This window comes from Oncorhynchus mykiss, chromosome 21 (assembly GCF_057628025.1).
Source record: "Oncorhynchus mykiss isolate SJ-2025 chromosome 21, ASM5762802v1, whole genome shotgun sequence".
Lineage (NCBI taxonomy): Eukaryota > Metazoa > Chordata > Actinopteri > Salmoniformes > Salmonidae > Oncorhynchus > Oncorhynchus mykiss.
The window spans coordinates 44,035,540-44,050,586 of record NC_143042.1 but is presented as its reverse complement, the minus strand read 5'-3'; the positions used below and the strand labels follow the sequence as shown (position 1 = coordinate 44,050,586).

Here is a 15,047-nt window from a genome sequence, read left to right as displayed (position 1 = left end):
CAAAAGTTGACATTAGGCATTTTGTGGTTAAAATAGAGTAAAATTATAACAACTAAATTAAAACAATTCTGTACTGGAGACAAACCACAATGTCATGACTGTCACATATTGACTCCTATAAGACAATCAAGTCTATCTGGTCTGAGAGTTTACAGCACAAATCTGTTCAGAAAAAAAAAAGAAACACCATCATTAACACCCGTTTTACCATCTTAAATACGGCTGGGGTTACATCTGAGAAATAACAATCTAGGTTGCTGAAGACATGAGGATGCCACAGTGTTTATTACAACGCCAACACCACAATAGAGCAAAGCCAACATTAGAATGTAGTCTGGTGCTGTTCGCATTTCCCTTGCTACATGCTCTGACTAAGACTTCTGGGAAGCCCACATTAGAATGTAGTCTGGTGCTGTTCCCGTTTCCCCCGCACATGCTCTAAGACTGCTGGAAAGCCCAGTTAGAATGTAGTCTGGTGCTGTTCCCGTTTCCCCCACACATGCTCTGACCAAGACTGCTGGGAAGCCCACATTAGAATGTAGTCTGGTGCTGTTCCCGTCTCCCCCAAACAAGCTCTGACCAAGACTGCTGGGAAGCCCACATTAGAATGTAGTCTGGTGCTGTTTCCGTCTGCCCCAAACAAGCTCCTATTAAGACTGCTGGGAAGCCCACATTAGAATGTAGTCTGGTGCTGTTTCCGTCTCCCCCAAACAAGCTCTGACTAAGACTTCTGGAAAGCCCACATTAGAATGTAGTCTGGTGCTGTTCCCGTCTCCCCCAAACAAGCTCTGACTAAGACTTCTGGAAAGCCCACATTAGAATGTAGTCTGGTGCTGTTCCCGTTTCCCCCTCACATGCTCTGACTAAGACTGCTGGGAAGCCCAGATTAGAATGTAGTCTGGTGCTGTTCCTGTTTCCCCCGAACATGCTCTGACTAACACTGCTGGGAAGCCCAGATTAGAATGTAGTCTGGTGCTGTTCCTGTTTCCCCCGAACATGCTCTGACTAACACTACTGGGAAGCCCAGATTAGAATGTAGTCTGGTGCTGTTCCTGTTTCCCCCGAACATGCTCTGACTAAGACTGCTGGGTAGTTGGCACGAGGATCATGCCCCCTCACACTTGCATTTCTCTTATCAAACCGTCCACATTCCAACATGTATTTGCCCTTCGCTGGAAGTGGAGAAACGATAGTCTAGAAGGGGGGACTGGAGTGTAGTCAAAAATGCTCATAGCCGTTATGAACGTTGGTTTGGGACTAGGTTTGCAGTCCCGCGCCATGTCCCTTAATGTGCTTTCATAGATGCATGGCACTTACTCCGAGTCATTCCTAAATCTAACCAAAGTTGACAATGAAAATGGCATCTTGGCACAACCTGCACATTCTTTCTAGTTCCTCTGCTCCTTTAATAAGGGGGGGATTGAAATGCCTTGTGCTAAGCAGAAATTAAATCCTTTCTAAATCCACTTTAGGTGGGTAGGTTAGATTTGTTTTTCCTCACAAACGTAGGCCTGTCTACAGGTAGCTTGTTTGACTGCAAAGTGCAATGCCAAGGAGCTTGTAATTTTGAATAAGACAAATTATTCTGAAAAGAATTAGGTGTTAATAATTCAAAGGAACTTGTTTTTTACTATTTATAAAACCAACTTTATTGCAAATACTTTTAAGTTGAGACAAATCTATGGGCAGCCTAAAGTGTTTTAATACACTTTTAACATAAACAATAAATAACAAAGCAATCTCATAGTATACCTGTTTGGACTTAGTAAACAGCAAAAACTTAAACATCAGAATGTTTAAGTCATTAACATTTCAAACTCAAAAATTGTGAGACGGCTCTTTTGAAAAAGGCTTTGGAGGAGTTAAACCACATATTGTTCTTTGTGTAGGCAGGCAGACTCGCTCTGGGAAAACCACAGAGATCCACTCCCTCCTGTATCTATGCTCTCATGCTACCCGCATGGTGTTGCTCAGAGGAAGCCACATCGTTGATCTGCACTGTCATGTGCCAATAAAACGTGACTTTGGGCGCTGAACTAAAACACTGAAGCAAAATCGATCATTAATAACAACTCATGACATTTTTATCAAAGTATGAACTGATGTTGTTATAGCCCTTTTGCTTTAGAAGGTGAGTTTCTGAAAGATAAAAAGCAACGTTTTTTGAGTATGTAGAAAGAAAATTGTAATATAGTCAATATTGCTGTGAAGTGATAGTACATTTTAAGCAAGACATTAGTTGTTATAAAAGTAACGTTAGTTTTTAATAATATTGCCAATAATTGTTGATACAGTAACAGTAAGATTATATATATATATATATATATATATATATATATATATATATATATATATATATATATATATATATATATATATATATACATACATATATATAGTATTTATATATAGTATTTACACAGCAACCAATTAAAAGTCAGAAACGTTTCCCCTTCATATAAGAAAGTAAGCCTAGTTTGCACTAGAATTAAGGTTTAGCTATGCAACATTACTAAGGTAAGCCTAGGAATTGCATGTGATGCTGTGTAAGACAAATGAGTTGGCAGGGGCCTTGTGCAGTGAACTTCAGTTGAGGCCATAAAAGCCCAATCCTCTTAAGCACAAACTAAACCACATCTCAGTCAATCACTTACTTATGCCAAGTAAAATATAAACAGTCAAACTGAGTCAGCCAAAAGCCATGCTACTCTGTCTAACCACTGAATCAACCATTATCATTGTTTTCATCTTCATTCACTGCAAGTGGCTCCCATGCAGCTCAACTGAGTGAAACGCTCTCCTGAAACGCACTATGATTATTTTAATTTTATAATATTACCAGGCCATAACCAAATTGTGGTAATCTAAATATGAATAATAACAATATAATTTGGTTAAAGGGTAATCTGTTGATTTGTTTCAGTTTACACATGAGACACGGGACAAAGGAATGTAGTTTTACATAATTTAATCTGATAGCATGATTATGATCACGGCATTTTGGAAGATGACTTTTACTGTAGTTTATGTCGAATACACATGGTGGTACTATACATACTCTTTTTTTTGGGGGGGGGGGGGGCTCTCTCACTGGTAACACACATGTTCTTTCTAGCTCAAAATTAACTTGTCATCCTATAATACAACCTATTTCGTGCACTTTTAATCAACACACGTAAGGCCAGGTGAAAACCATTTCCATACCAAAAGGTACATAAAACCAATGGCAGCTACAAAATATAAGCAGTATATGAACTATAGTTTTATACAAAACACGACCATTTTCAAAGCATTGTTTTGTCGATAGTCGCCTGGTAGTGCAAGTGACTATCATATAACTAAAATAGGCCGACTCAATAAATTGCGCGGCACTTGCGTATATAATAAAGACACATAATCGATAATAAGAAATCAAAACTTAAAATCATTCCATATACCTGAGTAAGACAAATCGGAGAGTACATCATGAGCCAGCAGTGTACCCCAAAATAGGTACTTCGATTGATTCTTCTGAATGCCAGGTATAGGCTACCACTTTATCGCGCCATTCCTCCTTGCCCGTAAAGCACCATGCAAGATTGTGGAGAAGTTATCCGCGCAAAGGTGTTATACAATAACATCAGTTAGATTGTGGAGGTCCAAACAATCCTCTGTTCTCCGTTTAAATGGAGACGATAATGGAGACGATATGGCAGACAGGCTATTATTTTCCAAAGCAGCACATTGAATCCCTATATGGTTATCTCAATCCGAGCCGGTGAATGAAGTTAAAAAGAAAACCCGCTTTTCTGGAACAGTGCGCTTTATAATGTGAGAAGTTAATTCATGAAAGTATTGTGAAAAGTATAGAAAGCGCTGAATTTCAGATTCCACACTCTTCTTGTTCAAACTTGATTGCCTATAATATCGACCTGTACACCCTCAGTCTGCACGATACTAACAAATCCGTCCCCAATATGTTTTCTCTCACTTAATTACACAGTCATAGTCTATACTCCTCCTCCTCCAACAAACGCATTCCATTTCCACTAGCCCACCTTTTCGTCTCCCTCAGAAAACACAGCATAAAACGACACCCCCCACCCTCTCTCTCTCTTGCTGTATGAGTTATGATTTTATGAGCGGAAGACTTTGGACCAGCGCCCCGTTCAAAAAGAATCGCAATGGAAAATTCCCCTCACAAATACAGTAAGGACTCGAGACATTATTCGAACTCTTGTTTTACATGCAGCTTTAACCGGTCGATCATTTTCCTTTACAGTATACAGGCATATGTAACAGAAAATCCAATAGAAATGCCCAATATAGTGTATAATAAACTTCTAAAATGCATTTCTCACTCAATCCACAGTATATACAATGGCCCCCTCTACTTACAATACATGTTGAAATTACAACAAAAGTAACTTGATTTGCCTTGATGGCACACCTTTAATAAAACTGAAAACAGTTTAGAATTTCAAGTAACCTAATTCTTATTGCCTGATACCTCTGGCTCCCCACCCGTTTCTACAAAAAGCTCAGTGAAAGACCTGAAGAAATGTAACCACTCTCAAATTCCTAGACTGAGCTATGGATACAAGGACTGGCCATCCATGATATCAACATGATAGTTTTAACCATGTTTTGAGGTTATATAATGCTTGTTTACATGGACATTATTTACAAACATTGGAGTAAAAACATCTTTAGGGTTCTGGGTTCTGATGAGGCACGACAGTTGAACTGAGCTCGTGAGGCATTTATAAAGTATATTCTTCAAGAAACAATGGGTACATATCATTAATGTATACGTCCAAAAAAATGGATGTAGCAACTGTATATTGCCACTTTAAATGTGGGCAAATTTATAGCATATGGCCTTTCTAAACTATGCCAGTTACAGGAAACTGTTCAAACCGTGGTATGTCACGGTGGCGCATGGTTCTGATGTAATTTGGATAAACAGTGGAGTGGTTCCAAAACTCTGACACACCTGAGGTCATTACAATTTCCGCATGACCGACCACATAAACGAGACAACAACATTTTCCAACATCACAACAACATTTTCCAACACCACAACTCATAGCTACGACCTATGAGGTCCGGACAGATCCACCATTTAGGAACTACTGGAAGAGCGCAGAGGACAGGAGCAGCCTGTCAACGACTCTTCGCTTCAACTCACTCCACAGTAATATACATGTACTGGCCTAAACTACAATTTGGTGTCAAACAAATAGTAAATAATGTTTCATTTTTAATCCTGTGAGAGTAAAATGCGATTTTGTGTAAAAGTATTCTCGACTACTTCGCCAATGGCCCGGCCCGTAACCTGTTTTTCATTGCACGCGGAGGAACATCGTGTTGTTAACCTTTTCCTTTTCACGGAAGTTACGGCTCATTATTGGACTATATAGCAATGACATAAATATGGTGTAAATTAGAACAATTATCCCTACAAATGTGCACTTTTTCGTTCGCAGAAAACCAGACATTGTTGTTAACGCCTTGCCTCTGTAATCTCCTATAGAATTGCTCCATACATTACGAATGAAGTTCATTGCCAACAAAGGGGGCAGGGGAGGTTAACGCAGTATGTGTGCCAATACATTTTCTTTGGGCGCTCCTCCGACCAATGAAAAGCATTTGCATATCTGTTAACGGGTCTTGTCCAGTTGTCATTGACATAATTCTATTCCTGCTCAACCAGACCGGGTTGCAGTGAAGAGCAAGTCAACAGTAGGAAAAGGCGATGTTGTAACAGTTGTAAAATTACACGTTATTGCAATAATAATCTACGTTCACGTACCATTGCACTGTATTGCATGGATTTAAAGGGGGATCCTGGAACCTGGGTGAAACACAAGCCGGTGCCTTCACATTTCTCACGTTCAACTTTGTGCTTTTCAGGCTTTTTTTCTTGATAATGCTTGCAACAAAAAAAACGTAAGAGAATTATTGGCAGAAATGCGCGTAAAATCAAGTCGCCCCCCAAAAAAATCTTCCTTCCTCTTCACGTCTTACTTTTGGATAGCTTTTGGGTTGTTCAGTTGTTGTTGAATGCGATCCAGAAGAGGCTGAGTTTTCGGAACTGGGCAGGTCTACGCCTCACTTTCCCCTATCTGACTGCCTTCTCTGTACCGCTCTGCGCAGCCAAAGAGAGCTCCGCACTAGAACTTGGATTCTCGCCTCTCATTGGTCAGTGCCGCGGCGGCCTCACGACTCCGCTTGTAGACCCCTCACTTCCGCTCGCTACTCAGTGTTTGTGGCAATACATCACAGGCTGCAAACTGCTAGACTGGCAGAAGTTGTGGTTATTCAGTGGTTATAGATGTGAGTTCATTTATGTTATCTGTGGTTACAAGGAAACCAAATATATATTTTTAGTTATTATGTCAATTAGACATATAATCATAACACAATGTTATTATATTATAGGCTATAGCCTACTGGTCACGAATAATAATACTCTTTATGAAATTGATTTTAATAGGCGTACTATTATTAGCATATTACCATGATTATTATACCAGGTACTTTTTTTGTTTTTACAGCCCATCATTTATAATAGTTTTCAAATTGTACTAAAGGCTACCAACAGTGTGGCTACTGTCCTTAATTGATTTGAACTAGGCTTACAGAACTACTCTTGGTGAAGTATTTCCTTAATATGCAAATCCTTCATATTCTATATGAGGCAATTGCATCAATTCTCTGGACCAACACAGTAGGGAAGGTCAGGCTTGGGTGAATCCAAATGATAATGGATAATGGACTGTGACAGGATTTATACAGTCCACAGACTCTGCATTTTGTTTTATACATTGCCATTGTAGTTCAATATTTTATAATTAAAAATGCTTAATGAATGATAGGCTAAGTGAATATAGCCCCAGAGGACGCGACATAAATACAAATGCCCAACAGAACGTGGATATGGTCTAGAGGTCACTGAATATAATCGTCTAATATAATAAAGCTGATTAGAAAGTTATTTATTTGTTCTATATAACTTGTATATCTCCGAAATGAAAATAAATATGTATATGCTATATAACTTAAGTGTTTTGCACAGACCTTCAATCAATGCAACAATATTCAATTTTCCAATTAACATTGATTGTTCAGAAATTCCGTTATAAGAGCAAATTAGGCTGCTTTATTCAATTACTTCCTGATATTGTCCTTGATATAGTCCCTGACATGCATGCAGGGGAAGAATGCACTCTGCAAAAACTCAGAGGCAAATTAACTAAACTAGCGCTATATGTTATAACATGTGCTCCCAAAATGTATGCCTATCTGTCAAACACATGTTTTACGAAAAATAGGTTATCGGTAATTAAGAACTTTTACCATTATCCTCATCTGATTTCAACGCCTAAGCTTCTTTTTTTAAAGCAGTCCTTCCCTTCTTACGAAGAGGGAACTGGTGTATAAATCGACACCAAGCACGGAGAGAGGTTGGAAAAGTTGGTCAACCGAAACGTCGAAGACTGCATGATCCCTTTGGTGCACTGAGTCCGCTGAGAGTGAACTTGAGAACATAGGTTATTTCATGAGAGAAAATGTGAGTTTTCATACGGCCTCTTCCACAGTAGGCTCCTCTATTAGAAATGCTGTGTGTTTTGACACTCTCTAGATAACTTTTGATTTGGAGTATTTTTGGCACGCAATTATTTCTCGAGAAATGCATGAATAAGGTGCGACAAAATCGTAAGACGTTGCCGAAATAACATTTTCAGAACTTCACATTGTTTTGTTTTTTTTACCCATTTTACGCACGCATTACGCACAACGTGCCCTACATGTATTTTTTTTGCATTAAATGCGTTGTATATGGTCTTCTTTGCTATAGCTTACTGAATAAATCGTTTTCAATTATAATATACATTGTGCTTAGGTCGACCCATATGTATTTGGTCACGCCTTACAAAACGCTCACGTGGACGGCGAGAAGAAGATATCAGTGCGCTCAAAGTCACTGAACCTTGTTCTATTGGCCGTTGGACATATGTTGGCAATATGGATGTGATTAATATGTTGCCTTTTGATCAAAGTGCATGCTGAGTCTAACCAGGTAATGTCATTGCATCATATTTTGATAAGGATTATTCACTAAGATTTCATAAAATTATCATAAATTCGAATGTCCATTGTTCATTTGAAACCATGAACTCCAAGTCGCATTCAACAGCTATTATCAGGGCCTTTGTATTGTACATTTTCTGCAAATTATATTGTTTTCAAACACTGTACACTCACTGTACTCTAACAACACTCATACTTAATGTGGCACTCATTTGCCAGTACAAAACAAGATAAAGGTCCACGCAAAAAGACAAGACTTCACAAAGTGTTATTTTTGCCGAACATGTTGCTTGTAATTCTCCCGTGTTATATTTTGCGCCGTCAATGTTACAATAGATACATCTACGCATTGGTGTCCATCTTTAGACCTTTCCTCTGTGTGTGTGTGTGTGCGCGTGCGTGCGTGTGTGAATTTGAATGCATGAAAGACAGAGGAAAAAGGTCCCGTTCCCTTAAAGTTACCAGAAGGACTGGTGTATATTGATATAATGATAAAAAGAGAGGTGGAGTAATATTGATAAATACATTGATGAATCAACAGACGTGTATAGCAAGTAGGCCTAGCACAGAGATAGAAACCATGTAAATGAGGTCATCAGTTGCAGTTGCTGGGGAGATTTGGACCAGATTCATTGATTGGAGGAGAGAAAGGAGAGGGGAAAGAGAGCCCTGCTGATGTCAAACTTGGCCTGTAGACTATACAAGGAGCCAAATAGTGGGCCAGACAACAACATTGACTTGGAGAACAGACAGGGAAGATTGCGAAAGAGTCACAAGTGTATCAGACAAGATTATTAATAATGTTACCCCTGTTTTTTATAGTTATGTGAAAATTAAATTCATAATTAAATTGATTAATTGACCACCATTTTCAGCAGAGATTTTTCTGATCATTGACTGACGATGGTTAAAAGCTATAGACTGTAAACTCTCCTCTCAGACTCACATTAAGCATCTCCAGTCCAAAATTAAATCTAGAATCGGCTTCCTATATGGCAACAAAGCATCCTTCACGCCAAACATACCCTCGTAAAACTGACCATCCTACCGATCCTCGACTTCGGTGATGTCATCTATAAAATAGCCTCCAACACTCTACTCAACAAACTGGATGCAGTCTATCACAGTGCCATCCGTTTTGTCACCAAAGCCCCATACACTACCCACCATTGCGACCTGCACGCTCTTGTTGGTTGGCCCTCGCTTCATATTCGTCGCCAAATCCACTGGCTACAGGTTCTACTGTACTAGTCTCTGCTAGGTAAAGCCCCGCCTTATCTCAGCTCACTGGTCACCATAGCAGCACCCACTCGTAGCACGCGCTCCTGCAGATATATCTCACTGGTCACCCCCAAAGCCAATTCCTCCTTTGGTCGTCTTTCCTTCCAGTTCTCTGCTGCCCATGACTGGAACGAATTGCAAAAATCTCTGAAGCTGGAGACTCATATCTCCCTCACTAGCTTTAAGCACCAGCTGTCAGAGCAGCTTACAGATCACTGCACCTGTACACAGCCCATCTATCTACCTACCTCATCCCCATACTGGTATTTATTTATTTTCCTCCTTTGCACCCCAGTATCTCTACCTGCACATTCATCTTCTGCCGGTCTACCATTCCAGTGTTTAATTGCAATATTGTAATCACTTCGCCACCATGGCCTATTTATTTCCTTAACTTACATCATTGGCACTCACTGTATATAGACTTTTTGTTTTCTTTTGTTGTACTGTATTATTGTATTGACTGTATGTTTTGTTTATTCCATGTGTAACTCTGTGTTGTTGTATGTGTCAAATTGCTACGCTTTATCTTGGCCAGGTCGCAGTTGCAAATGAGAACTTGTTCTCAACTAGCCTACCTGGTTAAATAAAGGTGAAAAAACAAACAACAACAAAAAACACTATTGACAGCAACCCTATCCGATTTTAAATCTGTCTTACCTTTGTGACTATCGCCCCCCAGTGGTGTTTTGTGGGATTACATCGCACATACTTTCTGAAATAGTCTATTGCAGTGGCAAAGAAAAATGTAAGAAAAGGTCTCTCTCATAGTTTCTCATTTTATCTTTATATTGATGTGGATATTACATCAACAAAAGTCTTCCCTAACCCTAGCAAGACATTACTAAACTGACAACAAAAAAACATGTATTATTGGTATATGGATAAGTTCTCACTTTTACAATACATAAACTTTATACAATAGTAATAACATGCTACTGCCTATGTAAGTACTGTGTAATGACAGTGGATGTACATGCATTGTAGAGTGAGGGGGGTTCATAGAATTGAGATTGTATTTCATTTTCTATTCCAGTAGGAGGCACCAGTGTTCTTGATTGTGATAACTATACCGTGAGTTTGGCACAACAGTGGCTTGTGAGGACAAATCCTAATTCAAGTGTCAACATCAAACAGACATGAAAGCACAGTGCAGAAACCCACTATGTGCAATGACACAATTCAGGCTAAAGCAGGCTATGTTCTGTATCCCATTGTGAGGTTTGACACTGTTAGGAATAGATTTCTAAATAAATTGGACCTCAGAATTGATCCCCTATTGTCCTAGACCAAGACACAAAACAAGCTGGACAAATGAGCTTTAGTTGAATAAAAGTTTGTCAAACCACAGATGTAAATTCCTTTGCTCTGGAGAGAAGTTTCTCCTAGATATAGATCTAGGGTCAGCTTCCCCTCCCCATGAGCGGGGGAAATGCAAAACTGACCTAAGATCAATGTCTAGGGGTAACTTCCCCCTACACGACTTCCTTCACCCTGGGAAATGCACGGGTACAACTGCCTTTTGTCTCAGATCGCTAAATGAACATAGTAGAGGTGAACTGGAGGAAAGCTCTCATGGCAGAAACACAAACTCCTCGGTATCTCATCATAGCCATAGAAAATTGTAAAAAAAAAATGTATCTCATCCAACGTCTCCTAATTTATCTACACTGTCAATTCTTTCCACCCCTTCTTCAGGTAGGAAGAAAACCTTTCATTCATTTGGTATATTACATCCAGCACACTGATCAATTCCATTAATAATATCCATCTGGAGAAACACATGAATAGGAAAACAAAGCTAGCCTGCGGATGTACAGTATCATAAATAGGGTTGACACCAAATCAGACGGGAATAAACAGAAAATCTGGAATCCTCCCACCAGGATCTCTAGGAAACCGTAAACATGACATAAAAAGGATAACAATGAAAACCTGAGCAGTTGCTAAGCAAAGTTTAGGAGGAGCGATAGGACTTGGGACAGGGAGGTAGTGGTATTCTGTAGCCAACCCAGGGGTGCTCACTAGAAGACATTAAAGTGCTAGAGAGGGCTGTTTCACACTTACACAAAGACCGCCACCGTTGAGGACACCATGTTCTCATTATAGCAGCCACTCGGCATGTCAAGTTCCAGTAAGCTCATCAGTGATTGCTTGACTTAGTCATCCAAACAAGTACAGCGTTTGGAGAAGTGTGATCGCTGGGTGGTCAACAAGCTGATTACGAAGCACAGTAGCTGTAACCTTTCTGTTACAGTAAAGAACCATTGCCAAAACCGTTTCAAACGTAGCCCTTCTAAAAGCTGCTCAGGCTTGACCTGTAGACACAGTGTCACAGCTCAAAAGAGAATGAAAGAGAATGAGGTCTAACATATTGACAGGTATTGTAGCACAGTGTAATACAGCAGCGGAGCCAGTGGTCAGACATACTTCAAAATGTATTGCCTCTCAAAAAAAGCAATTTGGGCAACTTGGGCCAACGAATATCAATTTGGGCTAACTAATACCTGACATAAATGCCCTTTAAATTCGATCATACTTGCAGCTGAAAAGAACAACTCACAGCAACGTTTAGCCTGGTCAAAACAGGATGTAAAAGAGAGGGAGTAACTGTAAGTTGCTAACCGCAGGTCGCTCTGGATAAGAGCGTCGGCTAAATAACAAAAATGTAAAGGTAGAACGACAGCAACATACAGAGACAGTGAGAGAGAAAGAAACCAGAACTTACCATCCACCAAGTTCTGGCTGACATATCGTAACATAGCTGCCATTTGATGGCACTGTCTGAAGCTTTCTGTCCAGCCATTGTTGTGTTAGCTACCTTCATCGGACGCAGCTCAGTGGAGGATGAGACACCTCATCAAGGAGAGATCAGTCACAAGTGGCATGCTGTGCTACATGTAAGCCAATCCTACCTGACAGACTGCATTATGGGAAGGAGGCTACAACACGACCACTGACTGTGTCCAGACTCCCTCATATACCCAACCAGCTTTCTCTCAGTCTGTGTGTGTGCGTGTGTGTATGTCTGTCTATTTCTCTTTCTCACACATGCAACACAAACACACACACACCCACACACCCCTTCAGCCTGGATTAATCTTGAGAACAGGACCATCATTCTTTTGTAACGTCTCAGAGTCAGCCAGTGGTTGTTAAGCTGCTTTGTTGTGACGCAGTGCTGGCTGAAGTTTACTTGTATATTCTTGACTATTTCAACTTGTCTTACCTAAGTTCCATATAAACATTTTAGAAAACAACAAAAGTCATATGGTCGACTTCTGCAGATTCATGTTACATACTATACATCCCCAAACAACCAAGAGAATACCTGCTTTGTTACTTGGTTAGGCCACACAAGAAAACAAGTGATTTTTCTTCTGAGAAACAAGTACCAACATATTATTTAAAAGGGCAGTAGAAAAGACCTTCTCTCCTGCCACATTCCAAGCCACCAACTGGTCACATTGTCCTCTTCCAGGCAGCTGGGTTACCCCACGTGAACCGTGGGTGGACTGAGCAGTAAAACATGAATGGCAGTGGTTCTGAACTGTTGGCATTCAGAGTCCATGGCATTTAGACAGAAGGCCATTGGAAATAATACCTTGAGTGTTGTGCAAATAACCTCTTGCATGCATTTGCCCCCATGCTCGTAGAAGGGGATTGTGAGATCTGAACTCTTCTTTTTGTGAAGCACTTACTGCATGCTGCTAAAGTTAGCTACCTGATTAGTTAATACCAACACAATAAGTGCCTGTTTCCTGGATACAGATTAAGCTTAGTGCTAGATAAAAAGCGATTTCAACTGAGATTCTCCATTCACCGTGCTTTTTAGTCTAACACTAGGCTAAATCCGTGTCCGGGAAATTTAGACACCAGCCAACAAATGGCATAATTTTATTACTGTTATTGTTCTAAATAGTACTGCAACATCGAATTATCAAAGGTTCTATGCCCATTTATACTTACTTGAAGATCATTTACTTTAAGATAATATACTTACTTTAAGGGTCTGATTCACTATACTGCTTGGACCCCGAAAGCCTTTCAAAACACATGGAATAATCTGCAACGAACTGAAAACAAAATACATTATTGCCTTGGCATAACTTATATAATACAATTTTGAATATTGTCAAGGATAAACAAACAAACACTGATAACCAAAGTCAACATGCACCTTCCAAGAAAAATCTAATCAAAGTTGATTGGTTGCGTATACAGATTTGCAGGTGTTATAGCAGGTGCAGCGAAATACCAACAGGGCAGTAGAATGTCTTATGTTACCAGCTCCAACAGGGCAGTAGAATGTCTTATGTTACCAGCTCCAACAGGGCAGTAGAATGTCTTATGTTACCAGCTCCAACAGGGAAGTAGAATGTCTTCTGTTACCAGCTCCAACAGGACAGTAGAATGCCTTATGTTACCAGCTCCAACAGGGCAGTAGAATGTCTTATGTTACCAGCTCCAACAGGGCAGTAGAATGTCTTATGTTATCAGCTCCAACAGGGCAGTAGAATGTCTTATGTTATCAGATCCAACAGGGCAGTAGAATGTCTTATGTTATCAGCTCCAACAGGGCAGTAGAATGTCTTATGTTACCAGCTCCAACAGGGCAGTAGAATGTCTTGTGTTACCAGCTCCAACAGGGCAGTAGAATGTCTTATGTTACCAGCTCCAACAGGGCAGTAGAATGTCTTATGTTATCAGCTCCAACAGGGCAGTAGAATGTCTTATGTTATCAGCTCCAACAGGGCAGTAGAATGTCTTATGTTACCAGCTCCAACAGGGCAGTAGAATGTCTTATGTTATCAGCTCCAACAGGGCAGTAGAATGTCTTGTGTTACCAGCTCCAACAGGGCAGTAGAATGTCTTATGTTACCAGCTCCAACAGGGCAGTAGAATGTTTTATGTTACCAGCTCCAACAGGGCAGTAGAATGTCTTATGTTATCAGCTCCAACAGGGCAGTAGAATGTCTTGTGTTACTAGATCCAACAGGGCAGTAGAATGTCTTGTGTTACCAGCTCCAACAGGGCAGTAGAATTTCTTATGTTATCAGCTCCAACAGGGCAGTAGAATGTCTTGTGTTACCAGCTCCAACAGGGCAGTAGAATGTCTTATGTTATCAGCTCCAACAGGGCAGTATAATGTCTTGTGTTACCAGCTCCAACAGGGCAGTAGAATGTCTTGTGTTACCAGCTCCAACAGGGCAGTAGAATGTCTGATGTTATCAGCTCCAACAGGGCAGTAGAATGTCTTATGTTATCAGCTCCAACAGGGCAGTAAAATGTCTTATGTTATCAGCTCCAACAGGGCAGTAGAATGTCTTGTGTTACCAGCTCTAACAGGGCAGTCGAATGTCTTATGTTACTAGATCCAACAGGGCAGTAGAATGTCTTATGTTACCAGCTCCAACAGGGCAGTAGAATGTCTTGTGTTACTAGATCCAACAGGGCAGTAGAATGTCTTATGTTACCAGCTCCAACAGGGCAGTAGAATGTCTTGTGTTACCAGCTCCAACAGGGCAGTAGAATGTCTTGTGTTACCAGCTCCAACAGTACAGTAGAATGTCTTATGTTATCAGCTCCAACAGGGCAGTAGAATGTCTTGTGTTACCAGCTCCAACAGGGCAGTAGAATGTATTATGTTATCAGCTCCAACAGGGCAGTAGAATGTCTTGTGTTACCAG

The 15,047-nt window shown here is 40.3% G+C and overlaps 1 protein-coding gene across 24 annotated transcripts in view; it reads right to left on the bottom strand.

Annotated features, from left to right (window-relative positions):
- Window positions 1–12,406, bottom strand: part of LOC110500628 (nuclear factor 1 B-type) — a 101,685-nt gene extending 89,279 nt beyond the window's left edge. For 4 of the 24 annotated variants that reach the window (XM_090214725.1, XM_090214722.1, XM_090214730.1 and 1 more), the window contains exon 1: window positions 12,086–12,347. In XM_090214725.1, coding sequence (XP_090070851.1) covers window positions 12,086–12,184 — 99 coding nt within the window. In that variant the 5' untranslated portion in view covers window positions 12,185–12,347. Of the gene's footprint in view, window positions 1–3,437; window positions 7,604–12,085 lie in introns of those variants that run through there. The other 20 variants (XM_090214726.1, XM_090214735.1, XM_090214728.1 and 17 more) reach the window with 7 other exon arrangements.
- Window positions 12,407–15,047: the final 2,641 nt, after the last annotated feature.